Consider the following 27,348-nt stretch of genomic DNA (forward strand, 5'->3'; position numbering starts at 1 on the left):
AAATTGATATATATCTATATATCTATATATCTTGCCATGTTTTGATCAGTACATATTATTAATAAAGGCACAATGTGCGTTTCTTGTGATAGGTATGTGCATAATGCCGCAAATGAATTAGTAAATTTATAAAATAAATAAATTAATATATATCTATATATCTGTCCCTTTTTCTTATCAGTACATCATTAATGTGGGCCTAATGCACGTTTTTTGTTATGACAGCGTATGACATGACGAAAATAAATTAGTTTTTACTGTCTCTATATGTTGCCAGTGTATGTGTATATATGCCTATTATTGAAGTATGAAGTGCATATCAGCTCAAAAAAGCTCAAGATTCTAGGACATACTGAACCATAACATAGTAGGTTGAAGTGACGAATTGAGAGGGGAGGGCAACTAGCCATTCTCCACCCCACCCCCCCCCCCCCGAACCCCATTTTGAAATCCATGAGTCATGCCTTCAGTAGCCTACATAAGTCCCAATATGATGCACCCGTTTTATGAAGGTGAATACCATATTTTGTTGGACCCCTCTTTTACAAAATCCTGGCTCCGCGCCTGCTTATATAGTTGAACGAACTTATAATTTATAATCCCTTTGACGTTGACACTTTGTGTTTCATATATCGTGCTTATAGTTACACAAACTTGAAATTCCCCGTTCCTTTGTTTGACACTTTGAACATTGGACTCATTTCAACTTACATTTCCCATATTATATCGCTTGCATGTTTGACACAAGGAAACGAGCTCTGAACAATAATGCAATGTCAAGTATGTGGAAGTACGTTGGACCGTTTAGTGTACAATCAGGTAACGCAGAAACGGAGCACCTGAACCGACCGTATTTATACTTATTTGCTCCCAAACATTTCTTTGAAAAGCACTTACTTTAAGATCATGGCGGTGAACGATGAACCCCCCGTGATCGGACTGCTTTCTTTAAATAACATGGACGAGAAGAAGGCGTCATTTATAGCTGAATACATCACTGGTAGCGACATAACTCCGGATTTGAAGCAGATTTGCTCTGAGGAAGTTCCCTTTTTCAGACCACCTCAACATTGGGATGCTGTATTTTTGTTTCAGCCGAGCCTACACGGAAGATTGTCCCTCCAGCTTAGCGATATAACCACCGCTCAGTATGATATTCTGATTCCCAAACTAGCGGAAGCCTATGGTAAGAAAGCTTTAACCCGTTGACTACTGAATTATGTAGTTCCTATAGGCTTAATACAGGGACCACCAGGTTCCAGTAAGCAATGGGTTAATTTGTACAGGATAATACAGACTTTCAAGAAATAATTTCAAAGATAATTTTAACACCGCATCGACTGCCTATACAATTTTAAAACTAAGTAAAATGTCATCCTTGTTTTCGATCATTTAAACTATGAAGTGACGCACAAGTTTTTTAAATGATTTTTGTGGTTTCTTTCTAATATATATTCTGCCCGTTGCAGACAAGTCATTACACGACGAGGTTCAAGGGTAATCACCACATGTACAATTATCCCCTTGCAATTACCGATCGGACAATTACCCCTGACGGTCAACTAACCCCGGACAATTACTAATATAACAATTACTTTACCCCAGGGCCCTGTTGCACAAAACTTACCATTGATGGTAACTTTGCCAACTACCGTGGTAACAGGGCTCGATCAACCAGTGACGGATCCAGGGGGGGGGGGGGGGGGCCTGGTAAAAAAAATGTGTATTTTTACATTTTTTAACATTAATTTTACTTTTTTTTACAGATGCCCCCCCCCCCCCTGGCGCTCAAGGGGGTAGGGGGTGCAGTTTTTCAAATTTTCGAGGACCAAAAAAAAAAAAAAAAATTCACGACCATGTCCACTAATTTCAAACTATTGGGATGAAATATATTTAATAGGTAGCACACGTTCGAATGTTAATATTCTGGGGGGAAAAAATGTGTATTTTTACATTTTTTTAACGTTAATTTTACCCTTTTTTTTGGAGATGAGCTCCCCTCCCCCTGGCACTCAAGGGGGGGGGGGTCGGGGGTGGGGGTGCAATTTTTCAATTTTTCGAGGTGCTCACTACCCCCCCCCCCCTTCCCCCCCCCCCCCCCCCCCCCCCCCCCCCCCCCACTGAGCAAAATATTGGTCAGCACGATTTTCATATTTCAGCACACTAAATTTCAAATTGATTTTAAATTTGCGCCCCCGCCCCTAAGAAATCCTGGATCCGCGCCTGCGATCAACAGCCAATCAAAATCAAGGCTTCCATGGTAGTTACCATTAATAGCAAAGTTAGCAACAATGGCAAGTTTTGTTTTACGGGCCCATGGTCGATCACCTCCTAGGATAATTACCCCGGCCGTAAGGACAATTACCTCCTTAGGTCAAATACTCCCTAGGACAAGTACCCTGCACAAAGCTACCCTGGGACAATGCCACTAAGACAAGACCGCCCCACCCTCCCCCGTCGTACAACTATACCCCTTCAAGGTAATACAAAGTTTTGGAAAAATTTGGATGTGGATGTATTTTAAGCACTAGAAAATTTAGCCCCTAAAACGCTTCTGCTTTCGAGAAAAATTGAATATAAAAATGTACTGGTGCTCCCGGTAAATTTTGATAAATTTCAAATAGCGCCTACATGCAGCCGTATAATAGTAGCTGCGACCATGAAAATCTCTGAATATGTAGTTGTGATACATAATTTCCAAACGGGAATAGCTAGTCGGTCGATTTTAGTCAAGAAACATTGTTTTATAGCTTAATTAATGTCTTGACCTTGAGAGGGAGCTATACAGCATAAGGAGGAAATTATTTATAATTTCATAACTTTAGACTTGATTTCAACCATGACAACGATCACTGAATATTGTAGGATCGCATATGCTTCCAATTTGTTCATTTGAACCAATTTCATGACCCCATACCAAAACTTTGTATTCCCTTTAAATGACAAATACCCCCTAGGAAAAGTACCCCCTCAGGGCAATTACCGCCAGAAAAACTGCCCCAGGACAATATAGCAGACGGCAATCGGCGGATTAGACGACACTTGGTAGTGAATATGTATTTGAGATTGCTTTGCTAAATATAAAATACAAGAAAATGTTCCATATCTCTAAACTATCATTGATATCTGATAATTAGGCAGTTATTACAATAAACCTACTAAACTACATAATACAATGAAATACTTGACTTAAAGTAGAGGAGTTTGATGTGGTGCACAATTGCACCCCTCTGTAAATAATCGAATAGTCCATGACGATCATGAATATTCATGATTTTGCTTACCTCGGCAAAATGCTTGCCTATACTCAATGAAAAATTACGGTGGGGGGGGGGGGGGAGGGTTGGCTGAAATGGACATAATGAACCGATCAGAACTGATCTATGATAATTCATGCTTGTTATCCTTCGTGTGCTCGACCTATAACCTTACAATCGCTGGGGCATATTGCGTCCAAAGTTCGACTTGTTTCACATGTGTTATATAGGCAATAGCGAGCTAGCAACCTATTTTGATCAAATTACGGTGGGTGAACTTTCAAAAGTCAATGAGACATGAGGGTTCCAATGAAAGAGCTAGTGTCAACGTACGTTGGGGTGGATGTGTTTTTCGTTTTAAAAAAAAAGAAGAAGAATTTTTAACGATTGTTTGGGTAAAAGTCAGTAGGCTAACATGTTAGGCTGCTGGACTCTAACGATATGGGTTGTTGTTCAATGAGACTATTCGGAGCCATATGCTAAATAGATAACTAAATAAAAATACCAAAAAACAAAAACAAACATGTACAAAATTACGACTTCAATTACTATCAATGTATTCCTTTATTTTTTTCAACGTGCACGCACGAGCGGACGCCCACTCGCACATCTACGTACGCACCCGCACTGTCAACGCACATACGTCTGTCTAGACACAGACGCATGCAAATTCACAAAAACATAGGCCTACAATAAACATTGGTACTACAAACCGCATTCATTTTCATTAAGAAAAATACAATTCAGACCATTAATTTTGTTTCTCTACACTGTTTCTGCCTGGGTGCCGCTAAAAGTAAAAAAAAAATCTTAGAATGAAACAAAAACAAATCCAAGCAAGGAGCTTATGATCAAATGTTCCGACAAGGCTGAACAATTGTAATCACAATCAAGAGTCTAACACGGAAGCAAACCTTTGTTGGATTACATATTTGCAGGGACGGCGATCCCGAGGGGGAGGGGGTTGGGGGACACGTTCCCTCCTCAATTTTTCAGGGGGGGGGGGGGGGGTCGTCCCCCGGAAAGTTTGAAAAAAGTGCACAACAAAAAGTTCATAGCAAATACTGACTGAAGACTGCAACAAACTTTAGACTCTGGAGGGCTCAAAAATGCAGCGTTTAGACAAATAAAAAATCTTCTCGCTCGGGAACTACGCTCCCTCTCATAATATCTTTCAAAGTGTACGAGTAAATATTGTAGAAAAGTGAAGTATGAAAAAGTATATACAACTTTGTTGGATTACAAATTTGTATAGCTTAAGCAAATTATATTAACATTAACTTCCCCAGGTTTTGGGGGGAATAAGTACGTACTTCCCCAAAAATGTAAGTTTAATTTCTGTTTCTGTATCTGGAAAAAATAAAATCACCATGGAGCCACATTAGTAATTAACAGATTCGCTCGTTCACACCCATTTATACACTAGCAATGAGTCGTAAGGGGGTGATTATCCTATGGTGATTGCACAGGGGGTTATTGTCCTCTCGGGTTATTTTGCTTGGGGTTGATGGTCCAGGTGGTTAATGTCCCAGGAGCTAATTATTTTGTTTCTTCTTTTTTACTTCTTCATCTCATGTGTTTTCTTTTTCTTTCTTTCTTCTTCTTCCTTTTTTCGGGCAGGAAATAGAGCAATCGGGTTCATTGTTTGTGGCGTAGAGGGAGTAAATAAGAAATCCCGAGCTCAAGAATTCGAAGTGTTGAAGAGAAATCAGCCATCACTTGTTCAGTATACATCTGGTATTGTGATCTTCTGCACGAAGATAGATACAATTCTCAAAGAAGACTCGAGCAGAATAAAAACATTTATCATCAGGATCAGTGAGGTTTGCTTCTCGAGGAAAGAGGAAATATCGCGACAACAATATTGTCTCGAGGTACGTGAGATTAGTTTAAAACCCCACTGCATGACTTATAGCTACTTGCGCCCTCTATATAGCAAACAATGTCTTATCGGTGACCGTTGGTCCCCCACTATCCCCTTTTTCTTATGTTAATGGAGAGCTGATTTGATGTGATAACCATTTGTCAGTGACCTTGCAGGGAGGTCTAATTCCTCCATGATAAACTGGTGTAGACGGGCTTTAAAAAGATTTTTTTTTCCAATAAAATAATGATAACTATAATAAAAATGATATATTTGACTGGACAATCCTAGCGCTCCATAACCATTACACCCGGCTTTGGCATGGCACCTATTTAAAGGTGCTAATATCAGGTGCTGCGTATTAAAGGAGCTGCACTTTTCTTGCTATTAATAGTGGCAAACACTTATGCAGTGCAGTAGGAAGGGTGCTTTAAACAAGTGCTAATCAATGAAGCCTAGTACATGAAGAGCTTGACAATTTTTCATTTCATATGCATATTGTTTGAAGAAAATACACGTTTTGTATAGGATTGTGTCTAAGCCTACTTAAAAATAAATTGAATGATCTGTTGTGTCAGTCTGCGTACCAAATGTATTCTTAGTTCACAAACCAAATGAAATATGATTGAGATAAGACATTGGAAAGTGAGTGTGTAATTGTTTTGATTGATTACCTATTGTGATATATAAAATATTTGTTATTATAATAATAGCAATTTTGCATAATATATGTTAATCTCGTGTAATGCTTTCTGTATGTGAGGCTGATAGCGCGTGTCTGTTTATCGAAACCACAAGAGTAAAATGGTGCAGTCACTATGCGGACACTTGAAAAGTCGGATTTTCTCTTCAGGGTCTTTTATCAAATTTACAACATAATCATGATAATAAACAAATCACGTAATTATGTTTAACTTACATTGTGATATTAACGTCAAATAATCATGAAAAAGGATTACCACATAAGCTCAGCTTGAAGGCGAGGCTATACCTGTATAGAGCTTGATAATCCTATATATAAACTAATGTTCGGGAATGGGGGTGGGGGGGGGGGTGTTATGAGAAGATGACAGGAGGAGGTGACAAAAGTGATGGCTGTGCTGTAGAGATAAAAGAGAATGAGACAGAAGGCAGAAGTGAGAAGTGAATGAAGGTGCTGAAACTAGCTCCCCCGGTGCTAGAAATAGCACCCTTAGACGCTTAAAGTGACTAAGTAACAATGTTGAAGGTTGATCAAAAAGTTGCATAATTGTGGTATGAAATGTTACTTATTATCTTCATTCTCCTGTTCTGACCCTCTAACACGCAAAAAATCCTGAGAAAATTCTCAAACCACAAAGATATTAATGGTTTTCTTAGAAGGCATCACTGTGCAACATCCTCTAAAAGTGTTTAGCAGTAAATTCTCCCAACCACTTTTTAAATTTTCCCAACCGTGTTTTCCTTGAAAATAAGACAAAAGACAGGCTTGTAAAAATCTGTCAACACTTAAACGTCTGGGATGGTATACAGTGTGAGTCAAAAAAAGTTTACACCTAGATGATTGCTTATTATTTTAAAAATCATCTATCAACAGTAAATTATTATATATCTTATGAAGTAATGTTTTATCCCGAATCATTTGGTACCATTTTCGAGTGGTATGTGTTCACGCTTGGATAAACAGGAGGCATTGTTTGAAAGAGTGCAAAAATCGACTTGCGCCAAAGTTGCATAAATTTTTATGTGATGTTTGAATAAAACAATTGGGATTTGGGTATTAATTCGGCCTTTCCAGATCCAAATAACATCCCTAACAAAATTAATAATGCCACACATATCAAACATCGAATATCAAATATCAACGAACATTTGTGCGCGTGTGTGTGACTTTGCTCATTGCAAAAAGCATATGCAATGCATTTCATTTGATACATTCAATTCATTCTCTCACTCCGCTAATCCCATCATAATACATACTGTAGGAATCACTTTGGCGTAAGTCGATTTTTGCACTCTCGCAAACAATGCCTCCTGTTCATCCAAGCGTGAACACATATCACACAACAATGATACCAAATGATTTGAGATAAAACATTCTTTCATAAGAGGTATAATAATTTACTGTTCATAGATGATTTTAAAAATAATTAGCAAATTTTCTAGGTGTAAACTTTTTTTTGACTCACACGGTATAGAGCCAATTCAATGTTTTGTGACGATTTACATTCACCTAAAATGTTTTCAAATTGTATTAATATAGTTCGAGAATTAAGGTATCGATCCGATCAGTTTTTTCCCAATTGTTATCGTTAATAATGGTCTGTTTTCACTCAAATTTTGAGATTGTATTTAAATGTACATCTAGCATTGAAGTCACTACCTTAGCACCATTTTCTCTCATCTTTACAATTATACCAAGTCCATTTAATGTGAAATTAGTAGCATTTTTAGGTACTCTTTTGGGTTGCACCTGCACTTGTGCTACGTCAGCACTGCAGGTGCATTCACTAAATGTGCCGCCAAAAGGGCTTTTTGCCCTCGAAATGCTAGAAACAGCACTTTACCTCACCTGGGTCGAGTGTAACAAATGTAGATTAATGTACTGTCACGTGACGGTATTGCTGTGATCAATATTTATGTGTCTTCGATGTTTACTGTTCATGTTATTTAGCTATCCACCCGTGAATCGGCTGGCCACAATACAACGTATCGACTGGCTCAAATAGAAAACCCATCATAAAACCAAAACCGGTTGCAGATTCTAAATGGTTTTAATAGACGACCGCTCAGGTATCGGGTAAGTTGTTCTAATTGTATTTTTTAAAGGAAAGAGACAAGACAGTACTTAAAAAAGAGAGAAAATATCTTGATGTCAAAAGCAACCCCCATTAAAAGAAAAATATTAACGGTTAAACAAAATGTTAAAGATATAGTCAAATAACAGAAAAATTCCAAAGTCCTAACTGATTATTTACAATTCCACCAACAATTCATGTTTTAAGAAAACACAGAAAAAAACATTTGCAAATAACGTGAATTAAATCATAATTATGTTGACTATTATTCGATTTACTTGTGACGTCTCAGGTAGAAGCAGATATTATACTGGTAATTCACCCCACCCCACAACACACACACCCTCTCCCCACATTTTGAGGACAAAACAACCGCTTGTATTCCATTCCCTTCAGACTCGGGCTTTTCTGTTGACTGTTGAAACTGAATCTCCTACATTGGTAATTTTAACAGATTCGGATAAATGACCAAATAGATGTGTGCTCTGAGATGACGCCGCTGCTGCACCAAACATTTCCTTGAGTGCCTTTGATACGGAAAGGCAGGTAGCATATTGTGTAGATGATTAGATTTGCCCAGGAGTTGAGGAACATGAGGTTGATCAGACAAGAACTAGCGGGCTCCAGATAAAGGCCAGGTGACGGGCAAAACGCTCAGATTAACCAGAACATAGGCCGTCACGTTTGGGGTTTAGCAGATGATGTAAATGCTGACAAGAACCAACATTAACTTAAAGACTGTGTTGGGGGCCAAAACATGAAACATTGGCTTGTCGGTGTTCTGGATCTGTGTTTTCTTGGCGTTCAAGTGTTGCTTGTGTCGGAAATAAGCTGTCAGGGCTTACGTATGGGAGAAGAGTAGAACTAGGGAGGATTACAGTAACTAGACAACTGACGATCCTAATTGGGGGGAACGATACTCGGACCTGCTTGTTAAAGACAGGTGCATAGCGCGGTGTAAGCTAAAAGACGAAAAGACTAAACAAAGCCGATTTAGATTCCATACACAGGATTATTATGTTACTCTTTATTTTCTTCATACACGAATTCTTATCTGTTAGCCCATGAAATGAAATAAAGTTTTTAAAGGTTGTTTCATACATTTAAGAGGAAATTAGAGGAATACCTAATACTTGACAGTCAGAGAAGAGAAGTGAATGACATGTTATAATGATTGAAATTTGTATTCTTCTGCCGGTTCATACTTTTTCATTTTGTATATACTTATGTTTTCGTACGTTATAGAAATTCTACAAATTCATCATGATTTTCCTCTTCTCCCTCCTCCTCTTTTTCTTATTCTCCTTCTTCTTTTTCTTCTTGTACTTATTATCATTTCTATCATCAGTTTAATGTTGTTATTATTATTATTATCTTGAATAAGATATTATTTTATTTGTCTGTAGATATTACTATTTTTAACTCATTAATTGTAAGGGACCCCACTGAAAATAAGCTCTCGAGCTTTCGTGGGTTATACTGTTCAAGCTGACTTATTTTTGATCTGTTATTATTGTACATTGTTGTATGGTGGAAGCTTGTCGAATAAAAATCAATCAATCAATCAATCATTCTAGCAGTTCATACATCTAGGTGATTGGTCCGCTTCAATGTGATTTTGGCACTCGATCAGCAGATGCTTATCTTTTGTAGATGGTTTTGTTCTCACTGTCTGTTTCTCGGATTTGTGTTTTCCATTTTCTCTGCTTTCTCCTCCCTCTCCTGTTTATCACCCACGTGTCCTCTCAACTTATCCCTATATCTCCTTTTCGGTCCAGCTTCTACTCACACTTTCTGTCCGAAGATGTTATCATCTATTTACATGTACTTCGTATGGAGCTTAAATTGCTTACCCAGGGAAACCTCATCAGCATTAATGTTGTCCCTCACGAAAGCACTGGAATTACCTTTACCACAGCAGTATAGTCAAAAACCCATTTAGACCGGGGTGGAGAGAGCCAAATGTGGATTTATGTCTTGCCGAAGGACATTAGTACTAGGCTGGGATTCGAACCAACGACCCTAGGATTGAGGGTCAAGTTTATAATGAACTGTATTTCCCTGTTTCCGAGCCAGTGTTTGCCACCATCTCTCCCATCTCTCCCCCCCCCCTTCCGTGTATGTCCCTCTCCTTCTCTCTCCCCACTCTCTCTCTCTCTCTCTCTCTCCCTCCCCCTCTCGCTCTCTCTCCAATCTTTCTCTCTGTTGCAATCTTAGTCCTCTCTCTCACTCTTTCCCTTCCACCTACCTTTCAAAAACATGGAGCTTGCATTCTTCCTTGTTGCGGTCCTAACTTACATCACAATATACCTATACACCAGAAACATAGTACTCGTTTAAAGGTAGACTCAAATGCAAATTGTTAAATTGTAGTAGTATAATTCTATAAAGTGTTTATTTCAATATTGTAAATATTTATGTAGAAACATTCTACAACTATTAAAGGTACTACGTCCCATTTGCAGCCAACATCATATTCTTTTGAACTTTGCAAATATTATGAATTTGTAACGTATGTCCTATCTGTGAAATTCAAACGTTGGCAGTGTCCTAGTATTCAAATTATACAAGGAAACCCGTTTACCTTCTAGACTTCACTGTCAGACAATATTGAGTGACTGAATGACCTTCATTTTTTCTGGTTATAACATACATGAAATAAGCTGTAAAGGGTACATGATCATTTGTCTACATCAATAACCCACTTATTGTAATGGCCATAATAAAACTGTTTGAATCTTTGCGCAACACAAAACTTACACCATTCGTAAAAATGTTTGCAAATCAGACATTTAACTAAAAGGATTGCAAATCCTAAAGTCGATTCGACTATTAACGGTCGTTATTTTCCGACAAAAAGACGTTTTGAGGGGAGCTCTAAATCAATATTTGTTTCCACTGACCGTTGAATCAAACCTTTTCATTTTTTGGCCTGCAAAATAAGGACATAGTACCTCTTAGCCGGCGGGCTTCAATGAATGTTTGTTAATAAACAAATCATTTTTATCACAATTCTACGTTTTAAAATAACTTTAAAATAATGCAGCTAACCTCTACCCCCTTTTTTTGCAGCGAAACTGCGGATTAATAGACAAAAATATATGAATAGGTTTATATTTGTCACCCTGTGAAAAAGAAGTAACAGATCTACAATAAGCAGGTTATTTACAGCTATAGCTTACCTTAAACAATATAAAAAATTATATGTGGCAAACTATAACAGGTATTATTGACAGAGATCCCCATTATATTCCGATTCATGATTTTAAAAAATCAATTATTTCCTTCTTATGATAAAAAATGGAATAGATATTTACAAAATGTGGGGAGGAAGAAAGTGAGATTCCCCGAAAGCGCGAGGCTTGTGATTGGATCACAAACACGCATAATTAAACAAAACTTAATGATCTACAGAAATATCTTTGAAGAAGAAACATAAAAGAGGAAAACAATCTAACAACCGATTCAGAAAAAAGTTTTAAATTCCATACGTGCTACGAGTTGTATTGTACAAAGATTAGTTATTACAAATTATATCAGCAAGAGTAAATATGGGGTAAAGGGCAACTTTTGACAGATAACAATGATAACAATGATTATAATCAACGATTGATAACATTTAAAATGTTACCATAAGAAGACTATTCCATTGAGCTTACCAAAAATTGACTTTACACAATACAGAATTTACATAGGCACATGGACCACCACAATGAACAACGGCTACATGTTACAACAGACGCACATGTTAACATATGAATTGTCTCCCCAAATCTCCAAATTACTATGAGAACACATATAAATAAAATTTCATGTAAAATGTTTTGCCATTCCTTATATGCACACCAAACTGTACACCTATTGATAGTAATCCCATACTTTTCATTAACAATCAACACAAATAAACTTTATTTTAAATGGTGTCCCGCATACCAGCTAATATGATATATAATACCACTACAAGAATACAGTAACACGCAGTACAACATTGGCTTGATCAAGCATTATGTTACCTCTATAGATAGCTACGTTCTCAAAACTCTGGCTTACTTGTTATTCCTAGGGTTAACACAAAGTGGGGGAGCGAGTCTTCGCCCAAGCTGGGCCATCATTATGGAACACGTCCCTCAATGGATTAAGAATAGCAGTTCTGCTGAAGTGTTTAAAATAATCTTAAGAAACATCTGTTTAATTATCCTATAATTGATTACCAATACATTTCATGTCCGTCGCTTTCCTACTATACTGTTGTCTATAGTATCATGTATTTCATTTCTTGCACAAGCTGCGCCTTGAGCATTTGAGTATCAAGTTGATTTTGTGCCTTACAAATCATATGTATTATTATTATTATTATTATTAACATTACACATTTGTATGCCTGTTTGACTTGTATTTTCTGTCATGCTTTATATAAGCCCTTTCAATTATCACTGCAATACTCACTTGATTAAAAAGTGATCTATGTATATTGATATTGCAGGAATTTATGTAACAGTAACACTACGTTTCTAGTAGGGTCAGTTAATTTTATATCACGGCAGACCAAAATCACATTCGTATATCATTTTGTCAGTGATTTGAATCACTTTCGTATATGTACATATATATATATATATATAAAACATTACAGTCAAACCTGCTTTAGAAACCACCTGTCTACAAAGACCACATTTGTTTTCCTTAGGAAATGGTTTCTCACTAAAACATGTACTAAAGGAACCTGTTTCCAATGACTACTTTATTTGAATTCCTTTGAATAGGCTATCGCTATAGACAGGTTTGACTGTATATCTGCAAGATATAAGCATGTAACACTAACATAACTTACAAGAACGAAGATGGATTCTTAGTTACTTCATTACATGCTTTGTTACATTTTAGAGCTAAATCATCTTAATTACGGGGAATTTCTTTTAAAGGGCACATGAAGAGGAGGTAGAGGGTAAGGCAGCATGACAAGGAAGTCGTATGACCCCTTTTCACCCTCGATGACCTTTTAGTTTCGTAGTTCATCTACTTATTGAAGGTAAATACTACCTAAATAACTTACTTATGTCATAGAAAACCGAAACATCAGACGTTTCTTTCACAATGCAATCGCGTGACGATAACTGGTCTTTATCTTTAAAGGCCACATGAAGTGTATTATCAGTAGCGTACCTGCCCCTAATCGAATTGAGGGCTGTAATGCATGATTTTTAATAAAAAAAAAAAAAATCATTTTTATCACAATTCTACGTTGTGTAACATGTTTCTTTTATATAAAGCAGCTACCCTATACAATTTATTATGTGGCAGCGAAACTGCGGGTTAATAGACAATAAATATATGAATACGTTTACGTTTGTCATTCTACTAAAGAAAACCAAATCTACATTAAGCAGGTTATTTACAGACCTAAACAAATATAAAAATGATATATGACGAGCTATAACATGTATTATTGACTGAGACTGGTGTTCTATAAATGGAAATAAAATCCACATTAGATTCCGATTCATGATAAAAAATACAATTATTTACAAATTCTGAGGAGGAAGAAGGCAAAATTCCCCGACGGCGCGTGGCTTGTGATTTGGTCGCCATTGTATGCAAACACGCATAATTATACAAAACTGAATAACTATGATCTACACAAATACCTCTGAAGAAGAAAAAGAAAAAAACTAAAAAGAGTTTAAAATTTCTTATGTGCTACGTATTGTACAAAATTATTTATTAAAAATTATATCAACAAAGTAAATATGGGGTTAAAGGGATAGTTGAGTTTTGTTTCAGACCGCAAATGCCTTCAAAGTGCATGGTTATTATCTTATTCTTATCTATGACATTTCTAGTGCCCATTTAGGACCTAAAGTTGCTATAAAGGTGATTGTAGACCCCGAAATGTGTGATATTTAGCCAATATAATCATACCAAATCAGTTCCACTTTCCAAAAAATACGGTGACCATTAATTGATTAACTAATAGTAACAACTCATGTGCCGGCTGTTTATGCGTAATATAACCAACACAAAATGGCCAACAAAAAGCCAACATCGGCATTGACTGAAATACAACGTAAAAGGCGCTATTTAGTTTTTCAACGGCAGGTTTCAATAATCAAATATTTGTGCTGTAACACAAATATTAGAAATCGTTATACTTATGAATATTTCATCCGTCTCTGAACCAATTTTGATCAAAGAAAAATGATTTTGTCATTTAAATTGTATGTTCTTTCAAATTTGACACTCATTTTTTCATTTCATCTCACACAAAAAAAATGTGTAGCGCCCTCTGCAACAAAACTCAACGATCCCTTTAAGGGTAACTTTTGACAGATGATGATAACAGATAATGATAACAATGATTGTAATTAACAATTGATAACATTTAAAATGTTGCCATAGAAAGACTATTCCATTCAGCTTACCAAAAATCGACTTTACAAAATACAGAATTTACATAGTCACATCAACATAATTATCGGGGACAAAAAAAAACACTACAGCGAACATCAGCTACACTTAAAACAAAACTGACGCACATGTAAAAATTCAAATTTCTCCCAAAATCTCCAAATTACTACGAGAACACATATCAAAGGCCTGTATACAAAAATATATCTCTCTCATATCTTTGCGTAACTTTCATGCAAAAAGTTTTGCCATTCCCTATATGCAACCTAAAACTGTACAACCCATTGATAGTAATCCCATAATATTCATTAACAATCAACAAAAATAATCTATATTTAAAATGGTGTCCCGCAAACCAGCTAATATGATATAAAATACCACTACACTTTGTCATGCGTATATGACTTGTATTTTGCTTTATAAGCCCTCTTTCATTATCACTGCAATATTCGATTAAAAGTGATCTATGTCTGGTTATATTGAAGGAACGTATTCGTTTCTAGTAGGGTCATATGATGTTATATCACGGCAGATCAAAATCACAATCTTATTACATTTTTAAAGTAATTTGATGCAATTTCATATATATAAAACATAATACAGTCAAACCTGTTTTAGTGACCACCTGTCTACAAAGACCGCATTTTTGGTTTCCCTTAAAAATTGTTTCTTATTGAAACATGTACTAAAGGAACCTGTCTTCAAAGACAACCTGTTTGCAAATGCCAAATTTGTGTGTTTTCCTTCAATGGGAGGTTGCTATAGACAGGTTTGACTGCAAGATATAAACATGTAACACTAACACAACTTACAAGACTTTAATTACACTTACAAAAGATCGAAGAAGGATTTTAAGTTACTTCAGTACATGTTTCGTTACACTTTAAAGCTTAATTCATCTTAATTACGCGGATTTCTTTTAAAGGGCACATGAAGTGTATCATCAGTAGAGTACCTGCCCTTAATCCAATAGAGGAGGAGGTAGAGGGTAAGGCAGCATGACAAGGAAGTCGTTTGACCCCTTTTCACCCTAGATGACCTTTTAATTTCGTAGTTCATCTACTTATTGAAGGTAAATACTACCTAAATAGCTTACTTATGTCATAAAACAACCGAAACATCAGACAAAGTACTCTAGTGAAACCTGACCAAAAAGTGAAAAAGAAAAAAAAATATCAAAGGTATAGATTTTTGAAAGTTATAATCACTTTACGTATTGAAATTTGTTGAAAAGTTGATGTGGACCAATGTGATGAGGTTCGGGACAACTTTCCCGTTATTTCCAACTAATAAACTTACACAAATCGATTTTTTTGTGTGTGTTTAATGGTACAACTCGGGAGTTTCTTTTTCCTTTCACATGACCTACAATAATATGCTTTCCATAATATATTTCAGTAGTGGCCCGAGGGAGGAGCCACTTTGGGGAAAACAGAAATTAATGATATTTTTGTACAAGACAAACGGGAGAGAAATTGTTCATGAAAAAAGCACGATCTAATGACAACATTTCCAAAGTTAAATGTCATGATTCAAACATTCAAACCACTTTTATTTTTGTCTGTTTTATTTTATAATTCCGTTTTTGTTAATTTTCTACTTTCATTAAAAAAACGCACTACAAAGGTTGGATTATCCTTTAAGTATGTAGCCCTTTGACTTGGGGGTCACTCGCTTTTCCTAAAGCTCATAATTCCGTTGGTTCATGAATTCGAGTTACAAACTTCCCATACCCAATTATAGCAGGTAGTTCATTATACCGAAAATGAAATAGCGTTCATAATTCAGAAGATTCGTTATTTGGAAAAGTTGATGAGGTTCTATTTTTTATTTTTGAAATGATATGCCTTTGAGATTATAGACGCCTTTCATTTCCGAAGTTATGAACCCTAATTTCATTTTTAAGCTCAGACTCTATGTTGAACTAGATGGCCATATCACTGAGGATGTCAACATTTACATCTACCTAGGACACATCACTGATGATGCCAGATGCAAGGTAGACATCTAACAAAGGATAGAAATAGCAAGAATAATGTCCAGGCGATTAAAGACTTATTTACAGCAAGAATGGTGAAATTCAAACTTAAAATGAGACTTACATATTCCTAGGTATGTTATGTTCTATTGTATGGAGCAGCAACGTGGACATTAATAATGAATAAGGAAATTGGGTAAACTGGAGAGTGATGAGAATGTCATGGAAAGATGTGAAAATTGATAGAGAATAAAGAAAAAAAAGATTGTTGAAACAAAATATCCTTATAGGAATGGTTTATGCAAATAGCAACACCAAGAACTAACTGGGAGGGGAAGATTAAGTCATGGAGTGGAATGACATTGTAAAAAAGTGTACCGGGGTGGCAGAAAACAGAATTGTGTAGAAAATGACAGGCTGAGAAAAATTCTTTGAAAGATAGATTTCAATTACTGAATTACAAACCCTATTTCATTTTCGGATTTGTGAACCTTTTTTCGTTTTCGGAAATAGGAACCTTGGGAAAGAATACATGTAGCCAGTGGCTCTTCCCAATCGACTCCACTGAGTATCATTTTACATGTACATTCCACAGGGTTGGCAGGGTCTAGAGATACATTTGTCCGCTGTAGTAATAAGTATCTCGAAGCGGTATTCCATTCCTTCGGTGATTACCATTCTGCAGAGTTTCATGGCTCTGTAGTAAAATAAACATATAGTAATCACATGTTAATAATGTTAATCAATTGTTCTATCCTAGTGAGTACATATATCTGAAACATTTTTCTTGAGCTAGCAATTAACCCAAATGATTTGCTTCATCTAAAAAAAAACTACCTATCAAATAATACAGCAACAACAACAACAACAACAACAGTAACAACAGCAACGGTTCAAGTCAATTAATTCATTTTCTATTTTTAAACAATGTGAATACTTGGGCAAACACAGCAATGGAATCAAAATGTAAAATGGAAGGGTATCCTTAAAAGTATGGTCTTTGTAGGCATATCAAAGGAACACTTTGCTTTTGCAGAGTCCCAACTTTACATAGAATCATAATGTTTTTAACAGAATTGTAATACCGTATTTCAATGGTACATAACATCAAAACATACGACATTGGCACGCCAATCACCTGAACAAGAACACAAAAGCAAGAACAACAACAGACACACAGACACTAGAGAGAAAGAGAAATAGGCGACATGATAAGGCAAGAAAGGGGAATAGAAAGAGAGACGAAGAGAGAGAGACAGAGACAGAGAGCGGGTGGAAAACAAGATATATAAGAAGGAAAGACAGCAAAAGGAATTAGAATGATGATGAGAGAATGAAATAAAAACAGAAACAGAGACAGATAGAGCAGGAGATAACAGAGAAGAAAGATTTAAGTCGGAAAGGAAAGTACATTTCGTCAATGCAAAGAGTAATGGGAATTACTTAAAAAAGTTCTGAAAAAAATATTACTTAAATTTGTTATCAAGATTAAAAAATGTCATAAAAGAGATTTTCGTTCCTATTCCTACTTTATAGGTGACAGCGTACTTCCGCTTCATCAATGTGCACATTGTACATTTTTGCTTTTAAAGGCAGAGTATTCTACTGACACCAATTCCGATGTATGTGTAATACTGCTATTTGCTGCTCACAATGTCATAATGTGTCGATATTCATGTCCCACAATGCATTAGCAACTGCTTGACGCGCATGTGTTGATGTTTGGGTACAGGAACCGAAAATCGCTCTTGTGTACGCCTTCGCCTAAAGATGGCGCAATTGGAAATACATGTTTATTACATTGGAAGCGATGTTGGTAAAATACCCCGCTTTAAAAAAATTGGAATTATGGTCTTATGTGTACAGACTGATGAACAACCGCATACACTTACCGGCGCACGTCCAGTGAAAGAGGGTCCGTTATTGAAATTTCGGCTGACGCTCCTCTGCTCTCGACTCTTGTACTGAGTGAATAAAGCCATGTCCACCTTATCATTGCAAAAGGAAAGGTCCCTACTTCTGTCCTCGTGATGGAAAATTGGGATTCCTGGTAAAAATCAACAACAATAACTCCCGATTATATATGCAGAGAAATCTCAGTTATAAAGAAACCAGTTGTGCCCTAAGAAATGCAGTCTTGCCTAAGTCTAGCACTCAGTACTGTAAATAAAATTTATTCATGGCGGACCTGAAATGTATACCCAACTACTAACCAAATTACATGGACTCAGCACACTCATTTTATTCTGATCTTGTCTGAATCAATGGATAATAGATGTTGATATGTAAGATTGTTGCAACCTGGGAAGCGTGAGGGGGGAAGTGGGGGGGGGGGTGTAACAGTGATTAGAAGAGGGGTGAGAAGGGGAATAGGATAGTTTGTACACAACCATGATAACACAATGGTTGTATTATGTGTTATATTTAAACACGCTTAATCATTGATTGAGTTATACATTCGTTTATTTTTATTTTGTATAAATATACATATAAATTGACACAAGACATAATTAAAAATTCAAAAATCTGTCAACTACTACTATCACAATATTTTGCTCATCGGCTAATAGGAATAAGGCCATTACTTGTAAACAGAATTCTGTATTCTGACTTGAGTCAATTTTAAACAATCTTATCCCTCGCGGACTAACAGAATTTCATATTTTCTCTTGTTTAACTATAAATAGATGAATAAATATTTGAATGAATATATACACATATGTATATATAAATGATTGATCCAAAGTCTGGTTTGTAATGCGTTGTTAGCCAATCAAGTTCTATGGTCCCAGCTCAAATGATTTCTACCTCGAGAAGAGGTTAAGATACTTCAAAATGTTGAAGTCGTAAGGAATTTTGGCTATACCAATAAACCATGATAAGGTTAAAAGTATTACAAACTAGACTTTTGACTAATCATTGATATATATATATATATATACAGCCAATGCATGAACTGTGAAGTGTATATACATGTATATATATATTGGGAAAACAAATCCAACCAACCAACCTCGTGAAGGCATCCGATGATCACCGTGATTGTAATCTCGTGTCCCCGCAGGAACCTGGCTGCTTTGGTCTTTCATCATCATTCTGTTTCGCAAAGCGAGCACGAAGAGGACCAAGATCAGGATGAGGATGAAAAATAAAAGTACACCTGCTGTTGTTCCGACGATCACTGCAATAGAGGTTGCTGAGGGGAAAATAAAAATGTGTTACATCTACTTTTTTAGAATCACTTCGCAATTCTGACTAGTCCAACACCGTTTGTCATCTGTAGTAGTTTAGCAGTTGGAAATCATCAGGAGTCATCTGCAACAAGCGGCCATGTTATTATTTAGTCTTACTAACTCAATCTGTTCAAGTTTCCAACAGTGGCCTCTGTGAATTTGTAGGTCATGTAGGTATTGTTTGAATTTAGAATATAAATAAGGTCATGTTTTACCAAGTAACCGTTTTTATGATAAATGATCGAAACGACAGTGTAATTAAACTAGAAAAGGTAAAATAAATTCTTTTACATAACAAGGCATATATTTATTTGACTAAATTGCATTCCCTCTATAAATAAACTTTTTTAAATATAATAAAGATAAATGCATGGCATATATGCATTTGTACCCCCCAAAAGTGAATAAACATAGGGACCTATTTAAAGGGAATTGGTAACGTTGTTCAGATGAAAGAAATTGTGTTCAGGTAATGACTTCAATGCTAAATGTACAATTAAACATAATCTGAAAGTTTGAGTAAAAACAGACCATTATTACTGATAAAAAATTAGAAAAACTCATCTGATCAATTCCTTAATTCTCCCAACTACATTATTACAATTTAATTTCATTTCAGGTCAATGTAAATCGTCACAAAGCAATGGATTGGCTTTATATACCACTCCAGACATTTAAGTGTTGAAAGATCTTTATGCGCATGTCTTATATTTTATGTTCATTGAAAAACGGTCGGGAGAATTTACTGTTTGAGGGTGTTGCACAGTGACGCTTTCAAAGAAAACCATAAATATATTTGTTGTTTGTTGTTCAGGATGTTTTGTATGTTAGAGGGTTAGTACAGTAAAAGGAATATTATAGATATCATTTCATACATATTTTTTTTTCATCAACCTTCAACGAAGTTAATGAGTCACTTTAAACTTTGATGGTAAATTGATGAATATATGTGTAAACAAAACAAAAATATGTTGGTATTTCATAAAATCCAGAGTGGGAATAAATACTCAATCAAGATGAAAATAAAGAATGTATACCTTATCAAAATAGGTCTTTGAGGCATCAAATTATCATAAATTGATTATATCAATACTAGTAATAATAATTATGATAATAATAATAATGATTAAATAAATAGTTATGATAACAATAATAAAATAAAAAACTTACATTTGATGTTTGTGGATGTTTGACAGCGGTCCCCAGTCCAGCTCTCGGTACATCTAACGATTAAACAAAATCAGATGATTTTTAAAGAAAAATAGAAGAAAAGCAATTCAAAAATGGTGCATTATCTATTGAAATGTGTCAATGTCGATGACATATCAAGTAATCCGAAATACATTTTGAAATACAATAAATTCTTAATTTTACCATTCACTTGATTTTTGACAGAATTGGTCAAAGTGTGAATGCTCAAAGTGTCCCTCAGATAAAATCCCTGTGCCACATTATGTTTCTCCATAGTTTTTTGTTTTTACCTGTAGTTCATATCTAGAATTCTAGTATGAAATTATTATATTCATTTGAAGAAAAGAAAACGGTTGCATGTAGCGTACTTAAACAGAAAGGTTTAGTGCAAAAACTTTTTGTCAAAGTTCACAGTATAATTCTTCCAATTTGCTCCTATTGTTTTCACCAATCAGCACACTTGGGAAGCCTGCTAATATACCGTTGATACCAAAAGGAACGTGTGGCAAATACAAGGTTGAAAAGCTAAGTTGAGACCCTACCTGCATTCTGCACCTGATCCATCACTTGTTATTATACAGGTACCACTGTTTTCACAGGTCAGGTCTTCACAGGGTACTATTCAACATTGGAAAAATTGAGAACTAAAATTAAAAGGATTCCATCACTTTATGTAAATAAGACATGTAAGACACTATGTTATCAGTTGTAACTAAACGTTTAATTACACCGAATCTACAATGACCCTTGAAAAGATATAAAAGTGAATGTGTGACTGCTATAGAATGAACTCATTTTGTATTGATTGTTTCGATTACATAAATATTAGGGATAGATTAGGGATAAAATGAACCTAGGATTATAATGCGCTAAGATAGTGAGTGAATCGAGTGTAAGGTTATGCTTGTTACACACGTGGCGTCATGTTGTTTACGTAGGACTGCGACATGCGCAAGATGCAATACGAACATTCACAATCCCAAGTCTACTCTAGCAAGAATAGTGTTTATTTCCTTTCACGTGATGCATTATTGGAAAAAAAGTAGACGGATAATAAGATGTGGCATTGTTAAATACCCTATGAGATATAGGAATTCATGAGAATTTTTGGAGGGGAAGTTTTAAAAAGCATATCCGGGTTAAAATTGTGCACTCATTAAACAAATATCAGCCTATTCCAAAAGCATAGGCCAATTTTTGACCACAACTGACCTAAAGTGTCACTTTGGGTCAGAGTGATTTTTTCTAATCGTTATTATCGCTATTTAAATGCGCCCGATTAGTGCTAGAAAAAAAGTGTTCGAATTGCCCCTACCCCATCAAATACAATAACTATGATCGTTTCAGTCACCTTTTTACCAAAACATGACCGTTTGTATTGATATTTGTCCAAAGTCAGAATCAATTTATGGGTTTCGACATTAAAAAATGTGCGCTGATATAAGAACAATCAATGTCATAGAACGAATTTACGCAGTTTGGACCACTTTGTCAATTTGATCGGTGGCTAGCATTATGCAAGTTTAAAAATGTTCACGTGTTAGCTGATAAATTTGCCTGTCGCGGCTTGCCGGTGGGGGCGCTGTTAATTGTGAATGCACCCTATTCAATTATTGGTTTTATTATTAAAGGCCAAGTCCACTCCAAAAATAACTAACTTATAATAGAAGCAGAAAAATCAGACAAACCAATCAAAAAAAGTTTGAGCAAAATCGGATAACTAGAAAGTTATGAATTTTGAATGATATGAAAAACTTTGAAAATCACAAGACAAATTAGCAACTCACTCATGAACCTGTGACGTCATTGCCTAACTACCCACTTATTGTTTTATTTATATTGATAACATTTCCCATTTTCCCTTTAAAAGTATCATTTCCTCACAAGTTATCTTGATAGTAATATATTTTCGTGCGGATACACTAACAAAGAGGGTTTTTTTCAGTTAAGTCATGACAAATGTTAATTTGGTAAACTGTTTTAGTATACAATACTCAGAAAATAGTATAAATTCTTCAAAGTTCATGAAAGAATTTGTGAAATGTCATGCACGCAATATGCTACAAATCATATGACTTGGGCAAAGGCATGGGGAAATCAATTTTTAGTGGGGGATAAAAGGGGAAGTTAAGGGATATAAAGCAATTGATAAATAAGGAGACAATGACGTCACAAACTGATAACCAAATTGGTAATTTGTGTAGTGATTGCCATTTTTCTATACTTTTTCATTCTCTTCCAAAAATGCATAACTTCCTTATTAGTTATCCGATTTTACTCGATCTTTTTTTTTTTATTGGTTAGTCTGATTTTTTCTGCTTCAATTGAAAGTAATTTGTTTTTTGGAGTGGACTATGCCTTTAAATGCCTTGGTGATAACGCAATCTAAATGCTATATGATTTGTAATAGGTCGTAATAGATCGCTTGTCGTGAAAAAACTCACGAAAAATGTTGAAAGCTGGGAGTGACGTAAGGAACAGTCCAGAACCGCTTGTGATCTCGGCCTCTGATGTCAATGCGCTTCTAAAAATGTCAATAGCTTCTATTTCACTTAAGCTCGTTGTTGGATTGAAGATGAGAATGAAATTGGCAATGATACTTCCGATCCTGAAGGATACGACTCGCGAGCCAATGAAACCCGGTGTGTTTTGATATATCTTATCGAGCTGAGAAAAACAAGATATTGGGTTGAGGAGAAAAATTAGAGTGGACAAGGAAAATAAATCAAATCCACTGAGTGGATTAATTGCCCATTCGAAATTAGTTTTGTGTAATTAATATACAAAAAATATTCCACTGATGAAGAGTCTTCTGGTAAGACTGATGTTTATGGTGGTCGCGCTTGAAGTGACTAACATTCTTACACAGTGTCATAATCAACCATAAAAAACAATGGATAAATTCATACTTTTCCTAACTCTGAACTTGTTTTTTTTATCGAAGGGGAGACACACTGCTAAAAGAAAACACAGAAAACAAACACCTTGACGAACAAAAAACCTTGGATCTTGAGGATTATGAAGAAAACTAAACGCAGACACTCACACTCACACTCACACGCACACACACACACACACACACACACATATATATATATTATAAGACATATACTAATCATTAATATACTGTATAACATTAAAGTAAATGAATAAATATTAGTGTGCCCCTCCCCTCCTCTCACCGAGGTGCAAAGAAGAAAAGAACCTTCACATAATTATTGTGAAAGAAGTGTTTTGTAGTTCATGTATCATCACTTTCTTACATTTGCTTGGAGCTCCAATGCCAGGTTTTTAAATGTTGTAGTTGTGTCGTCAAATAGGTCCTGTGTAAAGATTGCGTCGGTGCCTTTAATTCTTGCCAAAACCATGTTTCCAGTTAGTTCATGATTTACTATTTCAAGAGAAAAGAAAAGTAAATTCAAAAGAAAAATATACTAAATGATCTAAATGAAGAGACGCATTACAGGTCTTAATGATCATCATACACTTGTGAAGATTTGATTACTGAAAGATATTTTGAAATCATGATTTTAAAATACAAAATACGTAATCCTAATGGGCTGACGAAATGAATCTTACATCTTAAACCACGGTTATAAAGCGGTAGTCTTGTACGCTTCTTTGTACGCAAAACTAGTCCCTAGTCTCAATTTATTGTCTTTTGTTATCTTATTTCGTGACAGACGATATCATTACAAGTAGTATTATTAAAACTGAATGAGATCTTGTTTTCTAAAGAAAGAATTTGAATTTTCCCTGCTAAAGCTCTTTTTAAATTCTATATATGAAAACAGTTAAAGGGATAGTTGAGTTCTGTTTTCAAACCGCAAGTGCCTTCAAAGTGCATGGTTATTACTCTTATTCTTCTCTATGACATCTCTAGTGCCCTTTTAGAACCGAACATTGCTATGAAGGTAATTTTAGACCCCCAAATTTGTGAAATTTAGCCAATACTATCATACCAATTAAGCTCCACTTTCAAAAATTTACGATGACCGTTAATTAATTATTTAATTAAAAATAACAATACATTGGCCGGCTGGTTGTGCGTAATATAACCAACGCGAAAATGCCAACAAAAAAGCCAACATCGGCGTTGGCCGAAATACAACGTAAAAGGCGCTATTTCGTTCTTTCAACGGTTTTTTTTCTTCAAATTATCTAATATTTGTGGTGGTACACAAGTATTAGAAATCGTTATATTAATGGATATTTCAGCCGTCTCTAAACCGATTTTGATCAAACCAAGATGATTTTGTCATTTAAATTGTATGTTCTTTCAAATAAGACAATCAGTTTTCCATTATATCACGAACAATATTTTGTGTAGCGCCCTCTGCAACAGAACTCAACTATCCCTTTAAACAGTTATCTCATTTAAAGGTAATGCAAAGTTTTGGTATGGGGTCATGAATTTGGTTCAAATGAACATATTGGAAGCATATACGATCCTACAATATTCAGTAATCTTTGTCGCGGTCGAAATCGACTCGAAAGTTATGGAAGTGTAAATAATAAACACTTTATGTTGAATAGCTCCCTCTCAAGGTCAAAATATTAATTAAGCTATAAACAATGTCTATTGACTAAAATCGACCGATTAGCTATTCTCGTTCGGAAATTATATATCACAACTACATACTCTGAGATTTTCATGGTCGCAGCTACCATTGTACGGCCGTAGGAGCTATTTGAAATTTATCAAAATTTACCGGGAGCACCGGTAAATCTTTATTTTCATTTTTTCTCGAAAGCAGAAATGTTTTAGGGGAAAATATAGAAAAATTATCGCCTGTTTACTTGAAGGAGCTGTCTATTCGAAATCATTAATATGTAATTGGTTTACCTGGTTGATTGCTTGCTACATTTAGAACAAACTTGAAGGTTTTTGACAAGACTCCATCTGTTGCTTCAATCCTGATGTTGTTAACGCCAGGCGACAGATCTGCTGGCTGAAATTGTTCCACTCCGTTAATAACAATGGGGTCATACTTGACGTCACCATAGAACGAGAAATTAAGAGAGGTCAGGCCCTCGTTGAGATGACCACGGAAGAATAGACTGTATGTGTTTCCGTCATAAACAGCGGATGCCTGCAAAATCTCGACTGGCAATTCTGTCACTTTAGAGAAAAAATTGAGGAGGGAAATTAAAGGAACGAAATAACGCTCAGAATTACATGAAATATATAACAGGGGTAATGAAACCGACTATAAATAGATAAATAAATGAAAAGGATAAATTAAATCAATAAAATGTTATCAAAGAAAGGTGGGAATCTAACAAAGTTTTTGGAAGGGGATAAATCGGCTGGCGTTTGCATTAGCTAACTAGCGTGTAGAACTGTGATGTTCAATCTTGCCTTGTCGTTTGCAATGTAAATTTATATATCCCATATTTTGATTTTTTTTGTTGTTGTTGATTTCGTTACAGATATAAGATATATATTTATGCCATTTTTGATTAATAATTTTCCAATATATTTTAATAGTACAGGTAAAATGTGTATGTTATAATATACTCCTGATGACATGTTTATGTATAATACGCATTCAGAGCCATTATTTTCTCTGACATATATTCATTTTACAAGATGCTATTGTTCACTTCCCGTTCTGACACAAAAGCGGTGATATTAGTATATAATTACACACTCCTACTAAATAATGGAAATCTCCAAACTACCAAGTTACTAGTAATCATTTTCATTTATTCAATTACTGTAGGTGTTTGGTAATTGAGTGAATTACGGTTATTTAAGAATATATGTTGAAGAAAACCCGACTGTTTACATGGGCAATGCAGAACGCGTTATATGCGTATAGGGTGTATATAATTTTTAATCAAAACTAACTTTGTATATTAATATAACAAACGGTGCTATTGATGTTTCCAGCTGAATCGGTGACAGTTGCTGATATTTCATTGACGCCTGGATCTAATCTTTGACCCGGTTGCGTTGGAGCAAAATCGACCCGAAGTGACGACGGCTCATCGACATTATCCGAAACAACAGCGTCATAATTAGCCACAACATTACCAAATGGTACAGTCAGGTTGGAACACATTATAACAGGAGCTTCATCATCTGTCAAATCAAATCGATGAATACGTTGCGGTTAGCTAATGTGAATATTTCATGAGATACCAATTATTATTGTCACGTGTATGATTGATTAATATCAAGCTATTTTTTTGCCACTTATAGGGTTATAATATATGTGTATGTGTGTACAAGACTTGTTGTGGTCTATAGTGGATAAGCCATGAGGCTGTACATCAAAGGTTACGGGGTTCTAATAGCCCGGCATTAACGTCCCTTGGCAACACTTTAACCTACGTTTGCCACTTTCCACCCAGGTGTTAATTGGTAACTGATATGCTTGAGTGCTTGTTACTTTAGTGGCTCAGCTATAACCACAATAATAAAGTCAAAGCACCATAAACGACACTGTGTGATGGAGATGAACGCTCAACAAGTGGCAATTATTATTATGATGATGATAATAATAATGATATATTTACTGACCTTGAGGGGGGTACAACATGTATTGCCTGAGCTAGATTCACATTACCCGAGTCAAAGAGGAGGGCAATATTAGTCGTATCTCCCGAAAGTAGGAGCCAGTCAATATTATTATTA

At 35.5% G+C, this 27,348-nt stretch overlaps 2 protein-coding genes across 2 annotated transcripts; one reads left to right on the plus strand and one right to left on the minus strand.

Annotated features, from left to right (window-relative positions):
* Positions 1-290: 290 nt before the first annotated feature.
* Positions 291-9,091, plus strand: LOC100890640. The gene is made up of 4 exons (XM_003728467.3): positions 291-1,186; positions 4,878-5,131; positions 7,775-7,900; positions 8,353-9,091. The coding sequence occupies exons 1-3, from the start codon at positions 907-909 to the stop codon at positions 7,841-7,843; spliced, it is 603 nt and encodes a 200-aa protein (XP_003728515.2). The 5' UTR covers positions 291-906; the 3' UTR covers positions 7,844-7,900; positions 8,353-9,091.
* A 6,794-nt stretch (positions 9,092-15,885) lies between these two features.
* On the minus strand, positions 15,886-26,642 carry LOC105436661. Its single transcript, XM_030992868.1, has 9 exons — positions 26,560-26,642; positions 25,552-25,827; positions 23,969-24,096; positions 23,150-23,372; positions 21,248-21,323; positions 20,685-20,737; positions 19,295-19,477; positions 18,174-18,328; positions 15,886-16,978 (listed from the first exon to the last, which is right to left on the minus strand). Coding segments are annotated over exons 1-9 (1,185 nt in total). The 5' UTR covers positions 26,561-26,642; the 3' UTR covers positions 15,886-16,888.
* Between the last annotated feature and the right edge of the window lie 706 nt (positions 26,643-27,348).

Source organism: Strongylocentrotus purpuratus, unplaced genomic scaffold (assembly GCF_000002235.5).
Source record: "Strongylocentrotus purpuratus isolate Spur 01 unplaced genomic scaffold, Spur_5.0 spur5_scaffold_20, whole genome shotgun sequence".
Lineage (NCBI taxonomy): Eukaryota > Metazoa > Echinodermata > Echinoidea > Camarodonta > Strongylocentrotidae > Strongylocentrotus > Strongylocentrotus purpuratus.

What these genes read in the sequence shown, in the direction of transcription:
- LOC100890640 (XM_003728467.3), top strand. Translation starts at nt 907, where the DNA reads ATGGCGGTGAACGATGAACCCCCCGTGATCGGACTGCTTTCTTTAAAT. An exon ending in CAAACTAGCGGAAGCCTATG is followed by an intron (nt 1,187 to 4,877) that starts GTAAGAAAGCTT and finishes TTTTTCGGGCAG; the next exon opens with GAAATAGAGCAATCGGGTTC. An exon ending in GACAACAATATTGTCTCGAG is followed by an intron (nt 5,132 to 7,774) that starts GTACGTGAGATT and finishes CATGTTATTTAG; the next exon opens with CTATCCACCCGTGAATCGGC.
- LOC105436661 (XM_030992868.1), bottom strand. An exon ending in TGTAGCAAGCAATCAACCAG is followed by an intron (nt 24,097 to 25,551) that starts GTAAACCAATTA and finishes CTCTTGAAATAG; the next exon opens with TAAATCATGAACTAACTGGA. An exon ending in AACATCCACAAACATCAAAT is followed by an intron (nt 19,478 to 20,684) that starts GTAAGTTTTTTA and finishes TTTTCCCCTCAG; the next exon opens with CAACCTCTATTGCAGTGATC.